The sequence below is a fragment of the Falco rusticolus genome, chromosome 5 (genome assembly GCF_015220075.1).
Source record: "Falco rusticolus isolate bFalRus1 chromosome 5, bFalRus1.pri, whole genome shotgun sequence".
In the NCBI taxonomy this organism is placed as follows: domain Eukaryota; kingdom Metazoa; phylum Chordata; class Aves; order Falconiformes; family Falconidae; genus Falco; species Falco rusticolus.
The window spans coordinates 53094812-53121830 of NC_051191.1; the positions used below are offsets into that span (position 1 = coordinate 53094812).

General features: G+C 38.2%; 1 protein-coding gene across 5 annotated transcripts in view; it reads right to left on the bottom strand.

Annotated features, from left to right (window-relative positions):
* ACSS3 (acyl-CoA synthetase short chain family member 3) overlaps positions 1–27019 on the bottom strand; it is a 99051-nt gene that overhangs the window by 1681 nt on the left and 70351 nt on the right. For all 5 annotated transcript variants that reach the window (XM_037388686.1, XM_037388687.1, XM_037388688.1 and 2 more), the window contains 4 exons: positions 24139–24234; positions 21022–21085; positions 11116–11197; positions 10005–10127 (listed from right to left, as the gene is read on the bottom strand). In XM_037388686.1, coding sequence (XP_037244583.1) covers positions 10005–10127; positions 11116–11197; positions 21022–21085; positions 24139–24234 — 365 coding nt within the window. The remainder of the gene's footprint in view (positions 1–10004; positions 10128–11115; positions 11198–21021; positions 21086–24138; positions 24235–27019) is intronic.

Here is a 27019-nt window from a genome sequence, read left to right on the forward strand (position 1 = left end):
GAGAACATCTTTTGTTTTGCTAGTGAGATCTTTGGTGGAACAAATAACATTAGCCTAACATTACAAATAACATGGAGTTAAGTGCGCGGAGTAAAGACCAAAACCACAGAAGTGCTCCTACTATAGGGCTATAAAGTCATACTGGGTCATTCTCTCTGACTTGTATCTTTTTCACTCCTTGCTGCCCAAAGGCATAGTTTCAACAAAAGCCAAATCCAGGCCCTACCCCAGCTTGCAGCCGGCCTAGTTCAGCTCACTCTGGGAAACACTGAGTCAGCCTCCTTAGACAAAAAAGGGAATCAGACCAGAGTCCCCTCCTTCCTACTGCACATTTCTGCAATTATACAAGTGATGGACAGTAGCACTGATATCTCAAACTCTCTTTTACGAAATCAAGTGAGAGATTTTCTTTTCATTCCACTCAGCTAAGGTTCTCATTTCCTAGGGAAAAAAAGTCACCAAGATGTCTCAGTACATTCTGAGATGTGTGTCACCAAGTCTGGGACAAAGCTGGACTTAAGATACTAGCAGTTGTGAATCCTCTTCCAAAGCAACTGAATCTTTTCATGTAGGTATCACTGTCCCTTGGGGCATCTTGCTGTCAACAGTACTTTCAACATTTCCTCCGTACTCAGCCACACAGAGGACCTAACGTGACCCTGTACACAGGCCACACAGAGGCCAACATAATGTGACTGTGCATATTAATTTATCTGTGCATACAAGGACTACGTCTTTGATAATAACAGATCTTCACATAATTTGTTGTCAAAATCAGACAGTGGGATGACGGAAAGGAAGACTAACTAAAATAAGTTTTAACAATAAAGGCTTTTTTTTTTTTTAAGTAAGTAGGAACACATCATTTGCATTGCCTACTCAGACAATGCCGTCAGCATGAGGAAGATGACAGGAAAGGTACAGAGAAGACAGAAGAAAAAAATCCTGAAGGAATGGAAAGCTGAATCACTGCTGTTCCAATTAACAACGGGAAGGCTCTTGAGTAACCTGGCTGTGAAACCAGTGGTGGCAAGAACAATTCAAAGGGTCGCCCATAACCCATCCTCAAAACAGATTTTAACATCCTTTGGATTTACAGACACAACAGGAAGGAGAAACTGGCTGTCTCGTGTCATGGTTACGACAATACACAACAAGTAGTTTTTAGCAAAATAAATCTGCACAGTGTTTCTCGCATACTTTGACTGAAGCTATACTCATTTCACAAACTACGCTCCTAGAAACATCCCATGCTACAAAAATACAAACAGGAAACAGTTAGCTTAATAGCAGAGGAATGCTCTATCAAAGCACAAAAGCATGACATTTTACATGCAGCTTTTGAAACTGTGTATTTTTTAGAGGAATTAAATGGGACGTGCATAAGCCATATATAGAACAGCAAGCACAACAGACAAGTTAGTTCTGGCTGGGCTTATCCCAGGACTAGAAGGGCAGAGGAGCCTGCTGCAAAAATGCTGAAGCTAAATATGCACACGTACACTTGAATTCAGATGCAGCCTACTTTGTCCCAAAGTCATTGTATCCAAACTGACAAATCATACAGGAATGAGTCTTACACAACTCCAAATCTCCATGGTATTTCAATGCATCACATATTTATGCACTTTGGTTGCTTCTAGTCCAGAGCCTCAAGAACTCAGTCCATTTCCTGCTATAAATACCCATTCTTTGCTGATCTGACTTCCTGACCCTGACCACAGCAACTTGATAGCCATATATAACCAAAAAAAAAAAAAAAAAAAAAAAAAGAGGGAGGAATGAATTATGGAGAAGTGGACTAGTAAGGTCTTCAATCAAAGTAACTATTATTTTCCACAGCAACATAGGAAAAAGGTCTGTAGTAATCCAACATTACCATCAATACTATAATTACCTATTGGGCATTAACAGGATGCCTATGGTGGAGATTTAAGTGTTGCCAACTCATTTTGTAGTAGCTTGTTTGTGTTACTCTAGTCTGCCACTTGTTCATAAAACTATTATGGTAAGCTGCAATATTGCAGTCAGTGTAGTATTTTTCTTCAATCTATCCAAAATCCTATCAACTTTGGGACAGCTAATTTTACATGATTTAAAATGTAAATATTAATCTAAAACTCTCAAACTTTGTAAAAAGCTGAAAAAGACTCATCACAGTTTAAAAATTGTTTACAATTAAGAAAAATCTCAAGGAAGTGAAATGGCATTCCTGGAATGATCACTGGGCACAAAGACAGATGTCTAATGCAGCAGCAGACAGAAACCCCACCACGATGAAGGGGATTTCTCATCCTAAATTCCTTGATTTCAAGTCTGTAGCCTCAAGCAGGCAAGGTTTGATTTGGGCTCTTTCAGAAAGAGTCAAGGCAAGCCAGGGACACCATAGATGTACAGAGAAAAATGATGCATGGATCAGCGTAAACTGAGGTTATCATCATTTTTAACCTTCACTGACTGGCAAGGTAAACGGTAACACATACTGCACTGCAGTAAAGATGAAGTTCCAACGATACTAACAAATACCTTAGACAAAAACCCTAAATGTTTGGAACATAATAAAGCTAAAATTGTTACTGAAAGCACTAAGTAAAAACTCATTAAGCTTGTAATGCAGCTATAATGTAAATGCAGACAATACACTTGCTGAACAAGGTGACTGTCACTTAATTAAATGGCGATTCAGTGAACGCCTAATTCTATATTTACCAATCTTACTGAAGAGCTAATTGTAGTCTTGTTAACGCTTTCCCATTTAACTAGCAATTTGCTGTGCACACATCAACAACACTTTTTAGCTTTGTTCAAAATGTGAATAGAAAACCTTCTAGAATTTTGTAGTGATGACACATTTTTTGTTTCTAGCAGAAAGACTTAACTAGCAGGGACAAAAACAGACAAAGCTCAGGATTGATGGATACGAAGGTAATACAGCTGAGGAGATGATCCAATTCACCATTTGTTATATTACCTTCAGATTCAGCCTGAAGCAAAAAAGCAATGCTCAGCTCAGCCCAAGAGCAGTAGAGCAGTAAGGAGTGGGGATGAGATTCCCTGCTGTACCTTAGTAGAGCAACACCAAAAATATTACTTCAAAGAGGTTTAAGCGGACTGAAAGCCACCTTTACATCTCCATAGAGTCGAGTCAGGGCAGCAGCTGGTTCAGCTCCCTGGCTGACCAATCCTCCAAGGATTGCCTATGTTTATCTGAATTTGTTCACTTCTACGTAACTAGAATTTCTTCTATTCTCTTTTTTTTTTTCTAGCCTTTTAAAAAACAGTCACTAGACTAACAGACATTATAAAGCAAAAAATGACTAACAGATTAGTTTGTGTTTTAGTGAATAGTTAATTCAGAGTTCTTAAAAGTGTATTTTTCCCTTGTACATGTCCGGCACATCTCTTCCTACGCTTCCTGAATAAGCAATTGGTATGTTGTCAGGGAAATTTGTAACTGGCAATCAATCCCAGTGGTTCCAGAGAGGTGAGGGAACAAGGGTATGAAATTCTGGTACTGTTATGGACTGCACTATTTTCAACTTTTTGACTTCCATGGGTATTACATTAATGACTTTCAATTTAACAGCAGGGGTTCTTTTACAGAAATTTTCATTGTTCGTTTAGTACCGCTCATACAGTAAGAGACAAAATAGCTGTCAAGAAACTGTGAAGGAAACACTTCAAATCAAGAAAATGATTTGAAGAATCAGTTACCAATATTCGAGTGAGCGGAGGTTATCTTTATTCAGCAGCGCTGGGTGCATGGGGGATCGCTCCACCAAAATCATGCACCTCATACAGAACTTATTCATACATATTCATTAAGTATTCATGCATAAACATAGTATTTCCCAAAAATCATTAACATACTCTCGCTTTGTATGTTAATTAGCTTATCCGTCCTTCGCGCTTGCGCAAATTCTTCCAAGAATTGTGGGCAGGGGTCTCCGGGACGTAGGCAGTGGTCTTTGAGAGGAAGGCCATAAGTCTTCCTCATGGTGTACTTTTCACCTTTTGCCTGGTATCTGATGGTCTTGCAAGTTTGCAGTGCTCTTATTGGTCTGAGCTAATTTATGTCCTTGTCGACCATCTGTTTCTTCTGCTTGTTTCTTTTACTCGCTCCCTCTAGATAACTGATGAAAGGAGGAGTCTGTTTCTCTTTCTTTAACTTTCCCTAACAAGGGGCCTGTTTATAAGTTATTTCATTAATTATTTCCAACAAACTATGGTTACATGAGCTAATTACTATACTACATTCTTTGAGTAAATATAAGTTCTTAGCCTTGGTACAGGGCTGTACAGAGGATTTCATAGCCACTTTTGTTGTGCAACTACTAGTTTCATTAGAATATATTTCTTATTCCTCTGTATTTCTATTAAAATTATTTTAGCAAATCTGTAACATTTCCCCCCTTTGAAAGTGTTGAAAATTGTTATTTCAATACTTTCGCATTATTTACATAGCAGTTGTTTCAGCATATTTTGGTGGTGAACTGTATCTTGGTGGAATGGTTGGTACTTTTCTCATGATCATGCGATTGACTGCAATTCTATTGATAAACTGTTTCTTCAAACAAGCATATATTAGCATGATCATCAGAAAGACAATCAGTAACAGAAACAAAGTTTTGATTATAGATTGTATCCAAGAGCTTAGATTCCATCCCAATTTGTTAAAAATTTTCCCCAGCCAACCTTCTGACATTATCTTCTTGAATTGATTCTGTTTCCTTTTCAATTTTACCTAATAGGTCTAGATCATGTTCCACATCTTGAGTTACATTTGTGTACGTAACTCAATGTGAATGCAGCAGTGGTCCTTCCCATTTTTCTTCCAAAGGTTTTCCTGAAAAAGTCTTTATATACACATAGTTACCAGGTTTAAAAGGACTGGATTGGTTGATCTAACCCTCTGGCCCTTGTTCCCAATACTTGTTTAACTGTCGTTAAGAATCAAGAATCAGGAGCTGAGCATTTAAATTTTCATGCCCCTTTAAGGTTGGGTCCAATTTGTGGCTGCGCATGCGTTTTTCATTGTGCAGTTTTGGTCAGGGTGTTAGCCTGAACCTCGACTAGGAGGGTCACGGAACAATTTGTTTGTCTCACCACAAACAATCTTTACCATTTGAAAAGATGGGAGCAGGAGATGACACACTCTGCACGGTTTTGCTGTTCAGCCTTTGCATTATCATGACTACAGTAACCATCAGTATGTGTTTCTGTGAGTGCTTTTGGTCACGCCGGTATAGAAGAGTGCGATCTCCTCCTCGCAATTCGTCCTGAACAGTGGAACGCGTGGGATATCAAAGGAGAGTGCGAGAGACTGTTATATAAACAAAAGGAAAATGTTGATCTCCAGCGAAGTTACCATGTGACTTGTTATTCGTTTCTGTTCATCTTCGTCAATTCGTGAAGAGAAATACCAAGGACCAGGCACAGACTACCATGGAGGGAACAGATGGACCCCGACATTATTCAGGACTGTGATGGATTCACGAGCGAAGTAGTCTGGGGTTTTTTTGCATTACATGAGACTTTGCTGGATTGTTATTCCATTATCCAATTTCTAGTTCATGTTTGTTAATAAATTGTTATTTGTTGTTTACTGGCTGTCGAGGAGTTCATTACATTTATTGGGTGCCTAACACACGGTTTTCAAATCAAATCAAAAGGGTTGGGTAACCTATAAAAAAAAAACTTAAACCAATACTTAGAGCAAAAATCAAATACTATAGTTGCTTAACACATTCCTTTTTGACATGCGTCACTATCATGACTGGACGGACTATAAGCATTTCGCATGCGCAATCTTTCCAGATTTTTCTAATACATTCTGTGGGGTTTAAAAATGCGCATGTGCATGTTCAAAGGTATACACGGATCATTCGTGTGATAAAAAATGGCTACTGCGTGTCCAGATGAAGTCCCAAACCCATTTCCTGACCATACCACTCCGGTAAGTCTGTTAATGGTAACATTTATGGCACTATGGTCAAACGACAGGTCCCTGTTTTCAATGTAATGTTTTCTCACCACCAGACCACCGCGTCACCTGCCAGGGAAGAAGGGTCTAGAGTGCACATTTCCCCCTCTGAACATTCTGTACGGTGAGTGTTCTCAAAACGTTTAACCTATATGGTTCATTAGAAAGGGGAACAAACCTTTTGTTTTTCTTCCTGTTGTTGTTTAGGCAGAGGGTGCATTTTTCTGCTGTCACACGTCAAGAACTTATGGCGGAGGTGGAAAAGTATAAAAGGCGTTACCATATCCTCATCTATGCTTTCCTGGCGGTTTCTTTCTTTGCTATTCTATTTTTATTTTTAATCAGCCTACATTGTTATATGAATTGTTAATAGTATTTCCAGATTCTTGTTTGTTATTAAATTGTTATTGTGTTAACTATATAATCTGTATTGTCAACTGTACATTTCAGCATACTACTCAAATTTGTTTAACACCATTGGGTGAAACCATAGTAGCAAATTGCATGTTAGTTATAACATGTTGAATTAATCTTATAAAACATGGAACAGCACATGGCAAAAACAATAAGGTGGCTAATCCACATAACAAATAAAATAAAATTCGTTTTACCCAGGGGCTCCTGGGAAGCCAGGAAAACAAGTCAATGTTCCAGTCTTTCCAAGTTTGGATATGTGATTTGTTTAACTAATTCATGATTGTCATCAATTTTCAAACAACAATTGGAAACATTTAATTTACCACAAACACCTCCTTCTTCGGCTAGCAGGTAATCGAGAACCATCCTGTGTTAATAAATTGCATTTCATATTTGAGTTGCTTGGTCTGTTAGTAATAATTTCCGAGACAGCCTGTAGACGAATGACACTATTCAGATTGTAGATAGGTTCTCGAGCACCACTAATGAGTTCATTAGGATTCCAAGTTGCAGGTGCATAATACTGTATGATACCTTGGGGTGTCCATTCATGTAATAAATATTGCTACCCCCCTTGGGAGTTTGGAAAAATCAGCTTGCCACTGTTGCCCTGGCTAATTTTCAAACACAATTCACATTGCTGAGTCACCTGTTTTATTACAGTATACAAGTTTCGCCCTATCAATTTCTGATTTAGACTTTTATATAAATTATCAGCTCCCCAATGTGTCTTATTATGTTCTGTTAGGGCTGTGGTCCATATTAAATTGGATGGTACCACTATACGACCATCCCTTAAATAAGTCCACTTATTTTATCATTCATGTCCTGAATTAGCTTTAAGTTTTCTTTAGAATAGTTTGGCTCCTGATCTGTACTTATAGTTTGGATTTTACCATCTGGTATTAAGGATAATTCCTCCTTTCCTACCTCCTCTGCTACTTGTCTGGCCTCATGGTTGGCCAGGCGGTTTCCAATTTCCAGATCAGTGCCTCAATGGGTCATCTTATGTTCTTCCTTCCTGGATGACCCTCTTATAACGGAGGGGGCCACTCCTCACATCAAGGTCTGGCATGGCATATGTTCCCACCGCTCAACGCCTACTGGGTTGCAGCCAACAGCAGAGCTCAAGATTCTTCTTGGTGGCAAATACAGAGGCCAACCCAGTCTTGCCCTTGATTGTGGCAGGAGGCACTTGACCAACCTTATTCCTTGTACTTTGTTGTCAATGCAGAGTTTCATCTGTGCACCCCATAACAAGTCACTGTCATGGTAAAACACACAGATTTACATCAGTAGAACTACTACAGAGTGTATTTTATTTTAGTTTTTATGCCAATAACCCCCACAGCCCAGCCGCACCTTCGAGGGGGTACGGGGGGGTTGTACAAACTCACTCCAATACTTTAACACTTTCACACAGTCTTTGATTCTCCAACCCCCCACCCCACCCCCCTCCCGCTTCAGATCTTACATACATTAGTACAAGTTTTTATCTTACAACCTGTTTCATTCTGGTTGCTCCACAGAAGGAACCACAACCTGAGCTCTCTTTTTTTTTTCTTTTTTCTTTTTTTTTTTTTTTGTACACAAATATTTCAACCAGAACATCTTTCTAGTTTAGGTCTCAGTTGTTTTTTAGGTTTTTTTCCTGTCCTTTTCTAGAGCCATAATCAAAGATCAGGTGGTGTTAATCCCACACTCCTCCTGTCACAGAAACGTATCAGCACACATTACTTCATCCCATTTTCCTCTCACCTCAAGAATAACATTTACTGTAATGAAACATTATAATTCAGTGTCCCGTTTAAGGGCCATGTCTCTCCATCCCTCAACTTATACAGGGGCCACCACTGATTACAGCACTTAACCAAAGTTCTCTTATTCACACTTCTCCCAGGCAGCCCCCCCCATTTCCTTCCAGTGACTTAAAACACATCCCAACAGACTCTTTCTTACTATTCCACCACTTCGTTATCTCAATCCCTATCCCAGCCACAGACGACTCTAATTTCACTTACAGCAGGCCACTCTAATTTCACTTACAGCTTTCTCTCTTATCCCAAGGCATCCAAACCTTACAGTTAGGGCATTCAGTTTCTTGTCCCCACCATATAATAATTCTTTACACCATATACACTTTAAAACATATAGAGGTTCACATTCACCCCTCAGATGTTCAAGACAATAACCACATACCAACATTTATAATATGCTTAATACAGAAATGTTCTCACATTTCCAGCATAAATGATTATAACAATTATTAATAACCTTATAATTATTAATTAAAAGGCCACTTTTCTCCACATTCCAGCTTATAAAGCGGCCACCATTGATTACAATATTTTATCAATGTTTTCCTATTCACATTTCCACCAGCGGATCCTCCAATATCCTTTCAATGACTCAAAAAGGGCTTTTCTTTAAAACTCCACCACTTTGTTTTCCTCCCATTTTCCCACTTCACACTAACAGAGTACACTTAACACTTACAAAATGCAGCATGCAGGTATCTCTCTACAGCAACACTAAGAACTCACTATTATTACCAAGAGTATAGTTGTTGTGATTTTGGCTATAAACAGAGTCAAATTCCACATTCCGTAAGTCAGAAAACCGGAATAAGCGAGACTGTACCAAACGAGCCCTATAAGCAAACTTGCCAGGCTCCAAATGGCAACTGAATGCCAACAAAATCAAACAAAACCAAACGTATACTTAAGGTGCTAGCCACAAAAGTATACACCACCCTGCAGAAGTTTAACTTTTGACTTACGGGCAGTTCCAAATGACCGGTCTACCAAACAAACAAACCAAAATAAAGAATACCGTCACTTACAGCAATGGGGTCCTTGTCTGCCGCCGCAGTGATCCGTTGAGTCAAGGAGTCCCTCTGGGAAATCCTGGGGGTACCCTGGGGAGTCCTATCCCCAGCGGGTCCTACAGCCCGGCAGAGAGGTGTCCCACCTGGGTCGCCAGATTGATTTAAAGAACGAAGTCAAAATTTCTTAGTGACTAAGTATCCTTTATTGGCAGCGCTGGATGCACATTAGGCGGAAGGATCCCCCGGGCATCCAGCGCTGCCAATAAAGGATACTTAGTCACTAAGAAATTTTGACTTCGTTCTTTAAATCAAAAAAGCACTGAGTGTCAGTCTATGTAAATTCAGCCAACAACAAGCAATTAAAAAAACCACAACTAAAACCTGTATTTTACGAATAAAAGCTTCTGCACCTAAGTAACTACAGTAGCTGGTGAAACTGCTTGGCACACTGACCCTAAATTATCTTAATGTATTCCCAAATAAATACGTTATCAGAGTTCACAGGAATGCTTTCCATGCTACCATATTGCCCCTTAACTCCACCTTCAAATGTCAAATCACTCCTGTCTTATCAATCCCATGGAACAAACTCCTTATTATTGACTAGATTTATTATGGAAAGCACCTTAATAGGAAGGACTTGAAACAATTGTTTTGCTTAAAAGCACCAATGGAAATGCAAACAAAAAAAAGTAGAAAGAAAATGAGAAATTTTGTGAGATTTTCAGTCTTAGCTTTCTTCATTCACTCTTGTAAATTCACTCAGGCAATGCTAACCTCTTCAATTGCACCTGCAGAAATTCTGTGTCCGGCAACATTGATCACATCATCCGCTCGAGACAGGACGTATAAATAGCCATCTTCATCCATATAACCTGCATCCATAGTATCATAATATCCCTAAACACAACAAAACCAAATATAAATTTAGAAACAGTACTAGGAACATCCATTCATTTCCCATGAAACCAACAAACAAAACTGATTGTTTCAAATGAAACACGCTTTTGGTGCCTGGAAGTTTTAGTTCTGTAATATTTTTCGCCATTCTTATGTCATAAGTGTCATTCAGTGCAGCTCCCTTTCCAGAAAGGTTTTGTAGTCTTTGTTAAAACAGAACATAAGACAATACATAAACCTCAGTTTTTTCCAACTCTGCTTTCTTTGATCCCTGACAGCCTGGAGAAGGATGTTGTCTGAATCTACCTAAGGAGAACGGAATTGCTACAATATAACAACAGTTGTCCAATTGTTCCTAAAGGTTGGGGTTTTTTTTGCTGGATCCCAACATACATCATCATCATTATGATGCAAGTGCACACAAAAAAAAATATCTGCCTTATCAAGTCACTTATTTACTTTTATTGAATTAAACCTTCTATTTTGGACATTGACATAGGACCAATCTGTCTATTTCTAAAAGGAAAGGAGGAAGCCAGTCCTTGGATAGTTCATCTGACAAGGAAACTAATGCAGTTAGGAGCATTAGATGCACAGTGGGCAAGTGGATATTTTGGACTGATAGTATGTTAGAATGACTGCACATCAACAAAAGTAGTGTTATTTGAAGCTGTGATAGTTTAAGGTTGCGAGGCTTACATCTTTTATTAGATCAAATGACACAGAACAACTTTTAGGTTCAGAAGCTTGAGGTTTGCCGCCTTCTGTTTCAGATCTGAAAAAATAAAAAAACCCAGCATGCCCAAAAGCTTAAAGTACGAATGAAGAAATTTTTACCTTGAAACATTCTTAATTGTATAACACATATATCAAAGGTCTCTCATGAAAATAATGCATGATAATTTTGTATGTTATGCAGTTTAGATCTACTATCATTCAGTTCTGCAAGATTATGAAAAGTTTATATAATCAATTTCATAATGCTTACTGGAAATTTCTGGAAATACAACTTCTGGAAAGCTTCCTGATTTTCCCAAAGACCTGAGAATGCTCCAGGAGGCAAAGGCAACCTTAAATTAAAAAGAGCAGAGGCAAGCAGTAAGAAACTTAGATATAATTCACGCTCTCCATTCATACTTTATTTCAGATAATTAATTGTTGGCTATACAGTCAGAAAAGAGTTCAGCTTAATAATATGCTGATAACAGACCAAAAATACCATATATTTGTTGTGATCACATGCATATAGCATTGAACTGATTCCAGACCATACCTTTTATGCAACATAAGCACCTCTGGCATTCAGTAAAATAATGTTTGGTCTAGTAAACACTATATAGCATACTATAAATATGTTATCTGCATTCATCTTTCAACATTTCCAAGGATTAAGTATCTGTCAGAAATGTGTGCATGTATGCTATGATACAGACAACTTCAATATTATAGGTATCTGTCCTTGTTTCAGCTGGGGTAGAGTTAATTTCCTTTTTACTAGCTGGTACAGTGCTGTGTTTTGGATTTAGAATGACAACAGCACCCTGATGTTTTAGCTGTTGCTAAATAGTTCTTACTCTAAATCAAGGCATTTGCAAGGTCCCCATGCTCTGCCAGTGAGCAGGGGCACATGGAGCCAGGAGGGAGCAGAGCCAGGACAGCTTACCCAATCTAGCCAGAGGGATATTCCATAGCATAGAACATCAAGCTTGGTATACAAACAGGGGGAGCTGGCTGGGGCCTGCCCATCACTGCTCACAGACTGGCTGGGCATCGGTCGGTGGGTGGTGAGCGGCTCCACATGAAACGATTGTGCATCAATTGTTTCTTTTATTTTGGGTTTCATTCCTCTCTCCCTCTCTCTCCTTTTCATTACAATCGTTATTATTGTATTTTAATTATTAAAAAAGTTCTTATCTCAACCCACGAGTTTTACCCGATTCTCCTCCCCATCCCACTAGTGGGGGCTGTGGGGAGTGAGCAAGCAGCTCTGTGGTACTTGCCAGCCGGGGTCAAACCACAACAGCATCTCACTAACACATGTACACATTCACACATGCATAGACGTATGAATTGAATTATCAGACACACAGAACTTCAGTTTCTGTAAAAAAATATAAGTCAAATTACTTCAGTCATGAGAATCTGAATAAAAATACTTTTTTATTTAGATTGTGTATAACATTACTGGAATTATTGGAGGAGTTGTTTGAAAGTCTATCACTTTTATAACTTTCTACAATAACTTATTTTTATTTTTTTAGGTGAAGCTGCAAAATTCTGTATTGCCTTATTAGTTGAGTTTTCAATGTGTACCATACACTCATTCTTCAGTCCACAATACAGGCGTGACAAAATATGGGACACTTCCCATACAAACCTGCTGAAAGAGGAGAAGCTACAGAAGTCTTAGCTAACAAAGAAGTGGTTGTTTCTCCATTCAAAGCCCTGACAGGGTTAAACACAGCTTACTTGAACTTCCTAAGAGATGTATATTTGGGCATATCAACACAAGTTTTATGAAGATTAACCCTAGTAACAGAGAGAGAATATGCTTGCTTGCATGATCTTTTATATAGACAAAACCAGAAATGCCTCATACACATTTTAGTAGCATATGCCTGCATTCCTAACCAGCAAATCTTTAGCCAGGGGTATTTTATTTTCTACTCTGATAGTGTCTCTGTGACACCAGAAGGCAACACCTCTAGCAGTGAAACAGCCCTCCATAGCATTGCCACACTGGTATCATTGTAAGTCTCCTATGATGTTCAAGTCACAAGAACTGGTGCTACCAGCTCAGTGACATGTACATTCCCATCACAAGAACAGGTGCTACCAGCTCAGTGACATGTACATTCCCATCACAAGAACAGGTGCTACCAGCTCAGTGACTGTACATTCCCAACACTACATTTACAAAGAGTTACATATATATATAAATACATACACAAACTTTTTTTTTTAATCTAAATATGGTATAAATAGTACAAGTCATGTTAAAAGGCCATGTAATCTAGTACAGATTCAAATCCATGTTTTTTTTAGAATCCCAGGTTTTTTCAGCTTAATTCAGCTTGATTAGCATAACAGAATACACCACTACAAATACTACTACTTTCTCTGAGGATTCTGACTCAACACAGCCATAAATCACATTCCCTAAAAGTATGGTTAAGGTAAGGCCAGAAATGCCAAAACACTTCCCAGGTAGTCACCCTGGCTTCAGCAGGGCAGCTTAGCTTGTGCCCATCTGGAGAGAATTCACTGGCCTTTTTGAAACCTTGCAAGCTTAGTAAGAATCTCTGCGGTACATAAACATGACCTGCAGAGAAATTCTCTTGGGAAAAAAAATTAGAAAAACAATATATTGATCCTAGTATTTGTGCATGTATAAGTTTAAAAGAAAAATCTCTTGTTTAGATTCAAGAAAAACTACTAGACAATGGTAGTTACTATGGTTGTTGCCTGGTTGCTAATAACACAACAACTTACAAAAGCTTACGTCACTGCAAATTTTGCACTTTAAATATATTTACCAGTCTGAAACATCCTTGTGATGGGAGAGAAGGGACAATTCGTATTGATGAAGTCCTCTATCCACAGTACTTTGCAGTTAGTAATTAAATAGAAAAACCGATTTTATTGCTGAAATCAGAAAAGCATTTTCCTTTCTGCAACTGTAATGGTTTAGAAATCCTAACACAGAAGTATGTAACATATCACCAAAAATCTCTGCTCCCACCATTTGGTTTTGTTTGTGTTTGGTTCGTTTTGTTTTGTTTTTTTTTAGGGAGGGTAGCTTTTGTCTTTTGTTTCTTTAAAGGAAAATTGCATTGGTAAGTACATCCACAGTGCATATTTCAAGAGTCTATGAAAACCAGACTGCTAAACTACTGGCTGCCACAGATACAGCTACGGTGCAAATCATAGCACAATACCAACACAATCTGAAAATGCACTTCCATGACTCTCTGTAAAAAATTACTTGCAGTTAGGACTGCATTCCACCCACTAAGCAAAAACTGAATGCTGTCTTCCATGTATCCATCTTTCAGGAAAAATAATTCCAAAGCAATTGGCACATACAGTTCTTCAACAACAGTGAAGTTCTTAGCATTGTGACTGAATAGAATTTCTAGGTGCTGTGCAAAGACAAATAATTAATAAAATTAATAAAGGTAGAATTCAGCTTGCCAGAACATAATTACATGTATTGCAATTTTGCCAGGACATCAGAATGAAAATACCCAGAGCCAAGAATACCTCCACGCTGCTGCTGTCAGTGGGAATGCTGCCATGAATTCCAATGGGAGCTGAACTGGATTATAATTATGTGCAAGGAGCCACAAGAGTAAAAATGAGACAGTCAGAAAACAACAGCAATCTGGAAGAAAACATTTCTTCCTTTTCTCAGCCCCTCCATAAAAATGGAACATTTTGAGATGTTTGGTTTGGGTCTGTTCTCCCTAGGAAACATAACACACACCTACAAAAGTTCTATAACACACACCTACAAAGGTTCTATATTTAAAAACTGTTGCCTCTTTGTCTAAACACTGAGTTGTCAAGGTTTTTTGGGGTTCTTTTTATTCAGAGGATATATTGACCAAAAAGTGCCAGGTACAAGAAAGTAAGCATGATCGCCCCAGAGATGCTCCTGCTTCCGTTTCACAAGCAACAGGACCACAGAAGACCAAGACAGGAGGAGGTAGGTTCCTTTGTCATCATTTTCACAATATACAAAGAAGTTGCTTTGCTTGGTTTCCCTTTGGGACATATTTACTGTATTTCTCTAGCTACCCGTTAACTTTTCCCTCTCTCATCCTGCATGCCAAGCCACAAACCAACCAGTGCTGAGCCTCTGCACCTGCTATCGATTCAAAGACAAGCCCTCCCTTACACTATTCTTGCCTAGATTTTACATGTGGTCATAACTTTAGTAGCTTCTTCTGTCTCATCATTGTTTCTTCCTTCTGGAGAGGACAGTCAAGAGCCTCAAGAAACACAAATTCAAGACAAGCTTGCCAGCTTTTTCTAAAATATGAACGTGGTACCAGCTATATTGGAGCAGGCTAACTACAGCCAACTCATCCCGTTTAACTAGCAAAAACCAGGCACCGTTTCAAACCCAAGTTGAGGTTCGAGACAAAAACTTACACTGAGCTGAATCAAAACATGTGAATGTGAGAAAGTTTAGCTTTGAATTTCAAACTTCAAAAAAGATGTATAGGTCTGAATTTTGATCTCAGTCATGCCAACTTTTCACCAGCACAGCAACAGCAGTACAAATAATGCTATTCTCCGTTTACTCCAGTGAAATTAAGATGACGATTGTAAAACTACAGGAATACAGTTCCAGGCCCATTTTGCATTTCAAGGTTGAATACATTTAGAACAGCATCAGGAAAACCAGGTAAATTGTGTAATTAATTATGTAAATTATATGGGTTCATTTTACAAAGACCCACTCTAGTTACATTTTATAAAGATAAGAATGTAATTTCATTATAAATTGGAGAAACTAAGATTAGGTGAGCTTGGCACCATTACACAAAAACTCTGAAGTACTTCCACAGTAACTGTTTACTGCTAGGGAATTTTAAATTACAATCATTATCTGGTTTTTAAGAACTCTTTCACAGTTCATTTATTTTTCATAAAATGGTGGCTGACCATTTTATGAAATCACATAGAAAATCACAGAACAGCCCATCTTTAGCTTAGCCCAAGAAAATCTAACTCCATGTGTCACATCCTTTCAGGATGCCACTCATCAAAATTCCTTGCTGACAGAACAAAGTAATTATAGACACAGCACTCAAAAGATAATTTACACAGAAGAACAAATTTCTGAAAGTACAAATGAAAGTCAAAAACTATTAGAGATGGTACCTTGCTGAGTTTCAGAAAAGACATCCTTTTATTTTATGGTAGACAATGGTACTCACAGGCTGTTCATTACAGCCAGTCAAAGCAAGTATAAGCCATTGTTAAATGAGTTTGGGCTTGGAACAGAGCTAAATCATTTTGATTGGCAGCTATATTATTACTTAGCATTTATGTAGTGCTGTGTATAAACATTATTCTTAAAAAAAAATTTGATTGCAAGTTTGAAAGCCATCTGGAACCTGGAAGCTTTTTCAGACAACAGGGACAACAGCACAGGAAAGAGGGTGGAGAGGAGGTAAGAGAAGAGGATCTCTAACATTCATCAGTCTGCGTGAAATGCTACTTTAGTTAGCTGAAAGGGCTCACAAAAGTAGTTGGTCTCAGTGTGGATTTTACAGGGAAAAAAATATAGTTTAGTGGGGAAGACAGAAATCCATTAAAAACTAGTGAAGTGCTTGGAAAAGGTTAAAAGAAATTTCAAATGTCTACTCACAGGTACTCCGCCTGAGATTTGGTAGAAAACTCATCTATAGCTGAATTGCTCTCACATTGGAAGTCCTACTCACTGTTCCACTTGTAAAGGGAAAAGACAAAGTTGATAAATATGTGGAAGGCTGGCAGGGAGAGAAAGCTTTTGCACAGATTCTTCATTATATGTAATCTGACTTCCCACACAACATAGGCTAAAAGATGCCATCTACTAAATCCTGCCTCAATCCCATAACTTTTGGTTAAAATAGATACCCAGGTTTGACCTAGAGGTGTCAAAGAAAACCACCACATTCCCAAGAATATTTATGTGATTCTGTGCAGAGGAGATTGGTAAAATAAATTTGTAAATACTTATCCCATAAACCTCCATTATTATGGTACAAAATTAACTATACAAACACTAGCACAAGTGTAACTAGGATCTAGCAGGAAATTCACTGGCAGGCATTACTCTCTGGATAGAATGAGCGTAAGGCAAATGTAGTTCTCTTGCTGTTGTAGGTGAATATAAAGAATAATGCTAGCTAATGAGACAGTGCTGACAACTGCTTCATAAAATAAACATAATGGGTTTGCGATCCTTACAATGTACAAGAGCAAAACTGAGTTTCCCACTGCACTGGAATTTAAATGGGATTTCTCTTTATTGATGTTCCTTATGAGAACAGACAACTTAGAAAATTCTCACAGGTAATCACGATTACACATACAGACATACACACATTTTCGAGTTTGTATTAATTACAGGCAAGTCAGAACAGTGCAAGCAGAAATATATCACTAAATCAGACTGGTCTTGCTAATGGAAATGGAGGTCATCACTGCTATTATTTTCACTTCAGAATAAATTGTCAGAATCTTTCATGCCCAAAGATTCTAGCTAAAAAAAAAAAAAAAAAAAGGAAATTTAGAAAGAATTTGTATAAGCCCACCCTCATGAGCTGCAGTCATATTCATTTTCCCTTGTCCTTTCGTCACAAACAGTGTGACACTACTTTTCATTACTTTATCTTGAAAGACTTGTGAAGTCAAACCTGTTATTGCATTGCCCGGGTAAATTAACCCATATAAGAATTCCTGTCAGCAAAAATCTTTCCAAAGGGCATAGATGATGGTTATATATAGAAAAAAAAAACCCAACAAAACCAAGAGGTATCAGTTGGCAGATGAGTGAAGAAAATAACATACTTAGATCAGGAAGATGGAGTAATTAGATATAAAAATTACTGTTGTACACTACTTCACTCCTGCAGGATAAAATTAAAGTTTAAAAATCTGTTTTAAGAATAGATATTTTAAATACTATATTTATGAACACTGCAGGTCTCAAGCAGCCCCCAACAGTCTACTGGGAGTTAGACTGGGATAAAAATAATCAAAAGCAGCAGCACACCACTTGTGCACAGCTGCTATTGTGAGCAGTGTGTGGCCATTCTCCTCTCCAATAAATACCAAATAATATTTCTCAACTCACATATGCTGCAGATAAAGCAAACACCTGTGTTTTTTTCTGAAATGGTACACCATATTTTGCTGCTGAGTGTATGGCTGAGTAAAAGTAAAAACTATCCTGACTTCCATTTTCTTCTGGCTGCATGGGGACGTGTCCCTGGGGTGACAAACACACACTGCTAGTAACAAGGATCATCCCCGCTATTTTTCAGGGGTCTGACCATGCAGAAACTTGCTGAATGATGCCTTGACCTAATGGCCACAAGTTTTTATGACCAAAAAAAGCAACTAAACACTGCAGCAACTTGTCACTTACCAGAATGAAACCTGGAACAAAATGTTTAGACACTGTGAACCAACTTCTGTTAACAGTCCAAAGTTTCAAACATTAGAACTGCTAAAAAACCCACAACTGGCCTCCTAAAGCTCATCAATACCTTTGTCTTGTTTACTTGGTCTGGGTTTGTTGTTGTTTTTTTGTTAAGTGAGGAATGAATTTTAAGAGATCCTATTGTTAGGACTAACCTAAGAGGTTAAGTCAGCAAAAAGGCTGGATGTTTAAGAGGGGTGATAGTTAAGCTACCTCAGAACTGGTTTCATATTGACAATGTTAAATGCTACAACGTAATTTCTTTCCCCCCTACCCCCCCGCCCCCAGTCATTTTAGAATGGATATTACAATAAACATGAACATGATAAATCAATATTGTCCCTGTGCCATTACTCCTTCTTGAGTGATACAATGCAAAGACACAAAACAAAACAAAACGCCCCTCTTTTCGCCCATCTATTTATTTGACTGCAGCAAAAGTCATGCTGGGCAAGATAAAAAAAAAAATCATCATCAACAACAAGATCAAAATCAATGTATAAACACATTTATAATCCCTTAAGATAAATGCCTAAACGCGGAGCCACATTAGGGAAGATAAATTCTGGCCTTAAGAGTTTGACAATAACCCCAAAGAAGATCTTCTAATATAGCAATATATACTCCTGAGTGCCATTTAAAGATAAAGACAGAAATGGCTCAGGAATGTATGCACATGTCTACCAACATTACTTATTAGTAGATATAATTCAGTCTGTTTGGCAGAATTGGTGAAGGTGGAGTTCATTTCACTTCTCCTTTGGCAGATAAGGCTAAGTACCCACCCTAGGCCAGCCCTGTCACCCCTGCAGTCACTGCAGAGACACGAGCCCGTCTAGAAGGCAATTTAATCCATCCTAGCTGAATGCTTAAGACAGCTAATATTGATTTTCATACAAAATACCTTTCTCTCTCTCCATTGATTACATGACTACATTTTAGTATGGCATCAGATACTACAGAGGTGAGAGTTTTGAAAGATAGCCCTCCACTGTGACCCAAGTGACTGATACTGCAGTTTTAATTGTGCATTTCCATTGCCGAGTATGAATAATGTTACATGTGTAACGTGTAACATGAAAACTACATCTAAATATGAGCCTGCTGATTCCGGAGAGATTGTGTGTGCACTTAAACACATGCCTGTGTGTCCCGGTGATGTAGCCCAAGATGCTGAAAATCAGGCAGGGTACAGACTTCACCCTGAAAACACACGTCTGTGTCACACAGTACAGTAACTTCATGTCATGCTCACTACCTTAGTCTCTCCACAGTGGCCTGGTTACATTAGATCAGTAGTAGAGCTGAGCAAAAAACCTCCACCCCTTGGCAACTCCAACTCCCAAGCAAGTGCCATTGCAGCCCAGCTGCCCGCATCTCCCATGCCACACACCCACAGCATGCTCCAGTGCCTGCAGCTCTTACGTGGCTCACCCTCAGCTCACGTGGCCACTGCCCCAATCCTCAGCTAACTTCCCTCTCCAACAGCTCATCACAATTGGGACATCTGTCCCAACACTTTGGCTTTTGACAGTATTTCAGTTCACTGAAGGTTAATGCTAATCTTCATATTTCCTTCCATTCATTTAAGCAAGCAGCGAAGGCTGAGTTACCGCAACTCCCCTAAATTTTCCCACAAAAGAAGTGAATGAAAGCATCTGTGACTTGTATTTGCTGGCAGTTAGGAAGGGTTCAGAACTGAAGTATTTTCTGTGACTGAAAACTGAGGCAGCTACAGCTAAAGTGTTAATCACAAAGTAGGTATCTGTCCAAGGAAAATGCCATTTGCCTAAAAGCCCATGAAACACCCAGAACACAGAGCTGGCAGGGGCTGTGGGGAGCTGCAGCCTATCAAGCTTTACAGAAGCAAGGAAAGGTTCTGGCAACAGCGAGACTGCAAAAGGCAAGATAAACATAAGTGATGCTCACAGTGCTATCCAAACAGAGGCCCCTTTATCTAGACAAAAGGTGCTAAGAAAGATGTACTTTCAAAAAGAATATTAAAAGCTTAGGGAATTCATCTGACAGGAGTCTGGTAAATGGTAATAAAAATCACCTACATGATGCGTACAGCAGGGGTTCTTTCTTCCCTTTTTTTTTTTTTTTTTTCTGGAGTCTTTTACTGTATGTATTTTTTCAAAGTACTACCATAACAGAACACCATTTCATGCTAAGCACACGCAGAGACATCTTGCTGTTTTTACAGAAAACAGAAAATATACATTCTCCCTCTAAAAATGTGCATCAGTTGGGATTACAAGGTAGTGAAATAGGCAGCATCACAGACAACGCATGTCAATCTGCACTGCTCTACTATTTCACGAAACTGAAAGACAAAACAGTGAAGAGAATGATTCAGTATCTTGCTCACACATCACAACAGGAAGGCTTCATCCTGTTCAACGAGCTGGTAATTAAGAAAATGGTAAACTTTGCTGTAGCCTAAGCAAAAAACCAGCAATCCACACTCATACACGCACACAATTTCATCTGCAACTTTCCAGCATTAATGGACATTAAAAGTTACGGCAGTTTGGTATCAATATCAGAGACAGTCGTTGTTTTCAACCCTCACTACTTCAATTACTGTTTTAAACATATATATATATAAAATCAGAAAAGTCTTCCGTTAAAAGACAACCAATGCATGTAGGGAGTTTCTCTTAACTGTAAGATACTTAGTTTGCTTACTTTACCACAATATTTCCCAAAGTCTTCTCCTTCACTGGTTCCTTATTTTCATCCAGAATCATCACTGTAAAAAAGTAATATAGGAAGAGAACTCCTGTTAAGAAGTGTATTTTTAGGTGAAGGACAGCGTTTCTCTTCATGGCTATCAACTGAAGTCACACTTCGGAATGGCAATATACCAGTGACAGAACAACTGGGATAGGAAACTGAAACGATGAACAGACATACAGAAGACACTTATGAAAAACAACAAGAAAGCATATATAAACTCCATTTATAAACTGTAAACACTTTTTTTTTTAATTATTTTTAGATAGCGAAGAACATAGCACCATTAGATTTGGAGAACTGTGGCTCAGAACACACAACGAAAAAGACCTACTCACATGTAGCTTTCAATGCTTTCTCTCCTATTTTTTCCTATTTTTATGATACTAAAGTAAATCTAATCAGTTTATTGTAACTGTTTTATCAGGGTAGCAATTCCAGCATTTATCCTCCTCCCTGCAAGCAGTGTATTCAATGTACAAAAATCTGGGGAAAGGAGATACACTGCTCACTCCTGAATTACCGAAGAACTGACTTAATTCTTCAAAATGTGGGACTTGCATCAGTTTGAAAACAATGCAATGAAATGATCTGAAAAGTGTTCAAGTAGATCAAAAGGAAAACACAATATAACGTCTGATTTAAGGCAACAGAATCAGAAATTAATATGGTATCTCGATTCACTTTTAAATGCAATTTGTGCCACTGCACTTTGTTATCATAGCTAAATGCTGCTTTTATTCTTTACATTCTAAAAATCAGCAAAGAAATCAGTTTATCTGAGCAATACTGTGACAGGAAAAAAATTGGCTGTATTCAAAAAAAAAATAGATTCTGTAACTTTCTATTTGTATTGCAGCATAAATACAACATAACTTCAGCAGTGTCCAAACCATTAAGACTTGCATGTATAATTTAAAAATACAGCATCTATCTTCTATGGCATAGGGATCTCTTCTAATTAACATAGTAAGAGCAATAAACCAACATCAAAACCAAAGTGGGTGACAGCATGACAGCTGCCAGTATAGAGTAATTTCAAGATGCACTATTTCATGAATGGCTGCATTACAGGACATAACTGGCCTCAAACCAAAGACTGAAAGAGGTAAAGTTTTTTCATAAATCTTCAGTGACTTTCAGTGCTTATTTTATGTTTCCCTTTTAAGGCATGCTAAAGACATTTCCTTCAGTCTATGTGAAGAAATTCTTTACTTACACTAGCCCCAATGTTCTAAAAAAATTGAGAGGAAATTTTTATACTCTTACTAATACTTTGTTCTAGGCCTGACTATCATTTGATAGCATGTGTGATGAAAGTACACTCTTCCACTCTTCCCTGTTTATTACAACTCTGGACAAACTTCATGGGTTTGTTTCAGTGTTGGTTTTAAGCTATTGCTTGTTTTCATGCCATAACTGAACACTAAAACCCAGAGCTGCTAAAAATGTTTTGGTTTTTTTTCTTTAATGTTCACTTCCACTTGTATGTATTAGAAGAAAAAGCAGCTTGGTTCTTTCTGCCCAATGATGTGAGAACTTCTCCTGAAGATGGTTTGATCTCTGAAGTAACTATTTTTCTGACTTCAACTAATTCTTGAAAACTGTGTTAAAATCAGGGTTCCCAGGTATGAAAATAGTTTTGCAATCTTAATCGTCTGGCTGCACCTTCTGCATGCAAGTACCTTCCAGATAGTAAGTGCTCATCCTTTTAAAGTTGGTCCATAGCCTACTGTTTATCCCAGCTGGAAATAAAAATGCTCCACAAGTACTTCAAGATAATGTGCTTAACAACTCTCTCAAATATGTGAGTTCATATACCTGTACAAAAAGGTAGAAAAACTACTTTGATTTTCTTTTTAAAAGTATTGGATGAGTTCAAATAGAAGATGTATATCCTGGCCAAGCTGCTTGTTATCTCACTGTGATGTATTTGTGGAAGACACAGACCGCAGTAAGAATGTTCCTTATGCACTTCAGAATACTTCTTATATAAAACTGTAGGGCCAAAAGAAAATCTAATCACTGTGTCTCTGAGACATAATTATTCAGTGTGCTTCTCCCAAATCAAAACTATTTAGACTCTGAAAATTGAAAATACAGGTATAACAGAACACTCCGAGTGCAAGTTACCGCTATTATTTGTCTAGTTATAATTTCCTCTTTTGCTGATGGTTTTTACTAACATTTTCTTCCTGACTTGCAATACAAATTCTACTGCTGCTCTCAGTTAAAGCAGTGCAACTGTAGATAAAGCCTTAAAGCACAGTATATTTTTCATATCTTTGCTATATCCAGTGTAGCAGTATGTGCTAGCCCTTGTTAAGGAAAATGGCACTGAAACTGTCTGGAGTTAACTGCTTAGCGTTAGTAGCTGCATTTGCTAAAGCCTTAGGCCACAAGCTGTGAACTTTCACCCAGGTATGTCAAATTTTTACCTAATTCTGTGAAAGTGGGCCTCGAGCCTGTTGGGGCTGGAAGATAAGGAAGCAAGGAAGGCTGCTACACTCATCAGTAGAAGCAGTAGAAGCCACTTCTTAGATAAGAAATAAGAAATTGTCTGCCTAGGGACAATGAAGAGACCCAATGAAGAGCAAGACGACCCCAGACCCTAATATTACTACTGGTTGGAACTGTCACAAGAGAGGTGGAGAATTTAGATTGTAAAGGTATAATTTCCCAGGAGTTTCTTTGTTCAGGGACCCTCCCCAGAAGCACCCAACCTGAGCGGTTTCTACCACTGTACCACTCAAATAAATTACCCTATTGGACTTAAAAGCCAGGGACTGTGCTGCAGGATACCTAGGGTGGAAAAACTTCTTTAGCACCCTTTCATGTAACAAAGGTGGGTGTAGTTTACCAATTTTCTTGAACATAACTCTGTATTATTTCATTATTTATAATCATATTCCACAACACACAAAAGAGCAGAGCTTCCCGTTACAGGGAGGAGGAAAATGTGTTAGTAGTAAGGCTATAATTTCCTTTCCCTATGAGGTATGAAAATTAAAGACCGCTTACTCAGGAACATAATACCCTTTTCTAGTAGGATGTTTAGTACAGTCTTACCATTGTATCCTGGCACTGGTTTTCCTGCCTGCCCAGGTGGAGGTGTTGTAGAATTCCCCAAACCAACACAGGAAGCAGTAATTGCAGAACCAGATTCTGTTAAGAGAACACAAACATTGTCAGTTAAGGTTGATCCTACTGCCATTTAGTATTTATTGGTTCTGGATTTTGCTTCTAGTTCAGCAAATAAAAAAAAATAAAAATCCCAAACAACTGATGTAAGATTTAGAATTCAGGAGCTGTTATGTGTTATGTTATGTATGTAGATTCATTACAGAAATTTGCATCCTTCAAAGGGGAAATTTTTCATTCCATAGAAAACAGTCAGAAATAAGTATTTTCTGTATTATACCTGCAAGTTATTCTGCTATGGGCATAAGGTTATACCACACTACTAAGAAACTGCCTACAGTAAAGCCATTATAGAAATACTGCATAGAGCAGATGTAATTCAGGAGTTACTTCACATGCCAATATGCTTGGGAAGAACAAATTCCAGAAGAAAAAGCAAAACAAAACAAAACAACAAACACATCAATCCATTCTTGGTCAATTATCCCTGTAAAGCAGTATCAAAATGTCTGTTCTTCTGTTTTGGAGCTACACACTCAGAGGTCTGGAAGGTGAATAAATGCCAAATCTCTATGACAGTATCGGTCAGGAAGAGGTAGTGTCTAATAAAATTGACTGTAAATAATGAAGTAAACAATATCTTTTTTTATAATCTTGGAGATCTCACCAGTATTTCTTGGTGAGAACGATTTCAGATGACAAAAAGGCTCAAAAAGAAACAGGGTTGAAAAATCATACCTAGATTGTCAGTGCTGTCAAATAAACTCAAAAGGAACAATCTAAGGAATAGGAATCAAACTGCTGCCAGATTTTGTGATCATCATCCAGATGTTTTCTCATTAAAGTTTTACTAACCACAGCATTCAATTGGTTTGTTGTTTTGCTTTTTTGGTGGGGTTTTTTTTGTTGGGTGGGGTGGTTTTTTTTTTTTGGGGGGGGGCGGGGCAGGCAGAATGGGAGACAAATATCTCTTGGTTTTCGAATCTTGGGAAGATACTCATTCATCTAACTCCTGACAGCTAAAATGAAGACTGGCACTGCATGCCTTTGGTCCCTGCAGGTCTGGAATCCCCGCTGAATCATCAATGTGAAATACCCTGTTTGGAGCTTCCAGATGAGACAGCACAAATATCCCCTGTAATGCCTATGCCTTCCAAATTATCCCCGCAGTTAGGCAACTAGAAATTCCTCCCTTTTTTCTTAAGAAAGCTCAATTTCACATAGCATTTTTATACTACAAGAGTTGTTGTTATAGAGGAGAAATAAAAACTATCAAGTAATATGACAAGTCTAAGTTTGAAATAAGACCAATTGCTCTTTTTCCCTCTAAGAAAAAAAAATCTATAGAAATTACTTTTAAATGCTGCTGTAACTCTGGGCTACAGAAAGCAATTGTAAATATTAGCAGGAACGCAGTATGAGACTATTGCTTTAAAAATGTGGCTTTATCATTCCGGAGATGTCCCAGATCTCAGGGCACTTGGCCTGAAATTCATAGTCCATGCCACCCTCAAGTGTCAGCACAACACAGTAGGTTTTTCTTCAGCTCTGTATTTATATCTGATCTGTACAGTCAAAACTATTTTCAGTTCCCTTGCATTAGAAAATTACAGTTGGTTTTGCTCAGAATTTTCTCAGCTTCCATAGCATTCATCTGCCACTGCAGAAGTTGTTAAATGACCATTCAAGTGCTAAAAGAAGCAAGAACAAGAACAAAATTGGAGAAACCTGTGGTGGTTTTACATTAGGTGTTAGTAAGTAGCTGAAGACTAGCATTAACATATCATAGTTAAGCTGTGGGGCAGAATAAGAACTAGCATCCCTCAATGCTAATAAAGACAGGCTAAAAAGCTTACTTAGTTGTTTCCCCATCTTGTCCCTTTCTTTCTTCTATATAATGCACATTCCACACACAATCGTGGATCTTGATCTTTTCTTCCTACAAGCAGAACACTCAAGCTACAACTACAGTGGTGGCACAGTATCAAAATGATCTAACACAGCCCATCTATGATCCCACTGAAAGCTGCAGGAAGAGAAACACAATTTATTCAACACTTCAGGAGCTTCACATTCTTTCTGCATAGTACCTATACTGAAGACATTTTTCCTCGGAACAGATTGAAAAACAGTATTTTTGTTAGACTACAGTGAATCTGAAGAAAGTGGAAGAAACAGTTTATTTTTTTGACTGTATTAGGAAGAAAACAAGTGGTAGCATGGAGTGTATCTTGCTTTACACATTGCATGGCAAGAGCTAAAAAACATACCATAAGGGATCAGGTAAGCAAGGTATTCACCAAAACATGGTAATTAGGTTTGCTACTGAGAGGTAGGAAACACAGCATCACTGTTAACCTGATGTACCAGTAAGATTTGCATGAACTGGGAATTGAGAAACATTTCTAATCAAGAGCTCTCAATCAAAAACTCTGAAGGGAGAGGGAGAATCTGAAAACTGAAAATTAGTTTGATTTGCTTGACTCTCTGATACTATTGTTTCCATTAGCAGTGTAACTAGAAAGGAAACCTCATCGTACTAATTTGTCTGTATTTGCCCCTGCTTTTTGAACAACAGTGAATAAGACTGAATGAAAGTCTACTTATTCTAAACAATAATCACAAGTTCTAAAACTTTGTGAATAGGTATTTATAATTGCTGCTCTGTCTTCTATTGTCTTCTCAATTACCAGCGGATACATCATTTTCATATTTACCCAGTGCGCTAATCTCTCAGCCATACACTCCGTTCCCATGGGTCAGAAAGTTTTTATATACATGAAAAAAATACAGGGTTTTGGTGTTTGGA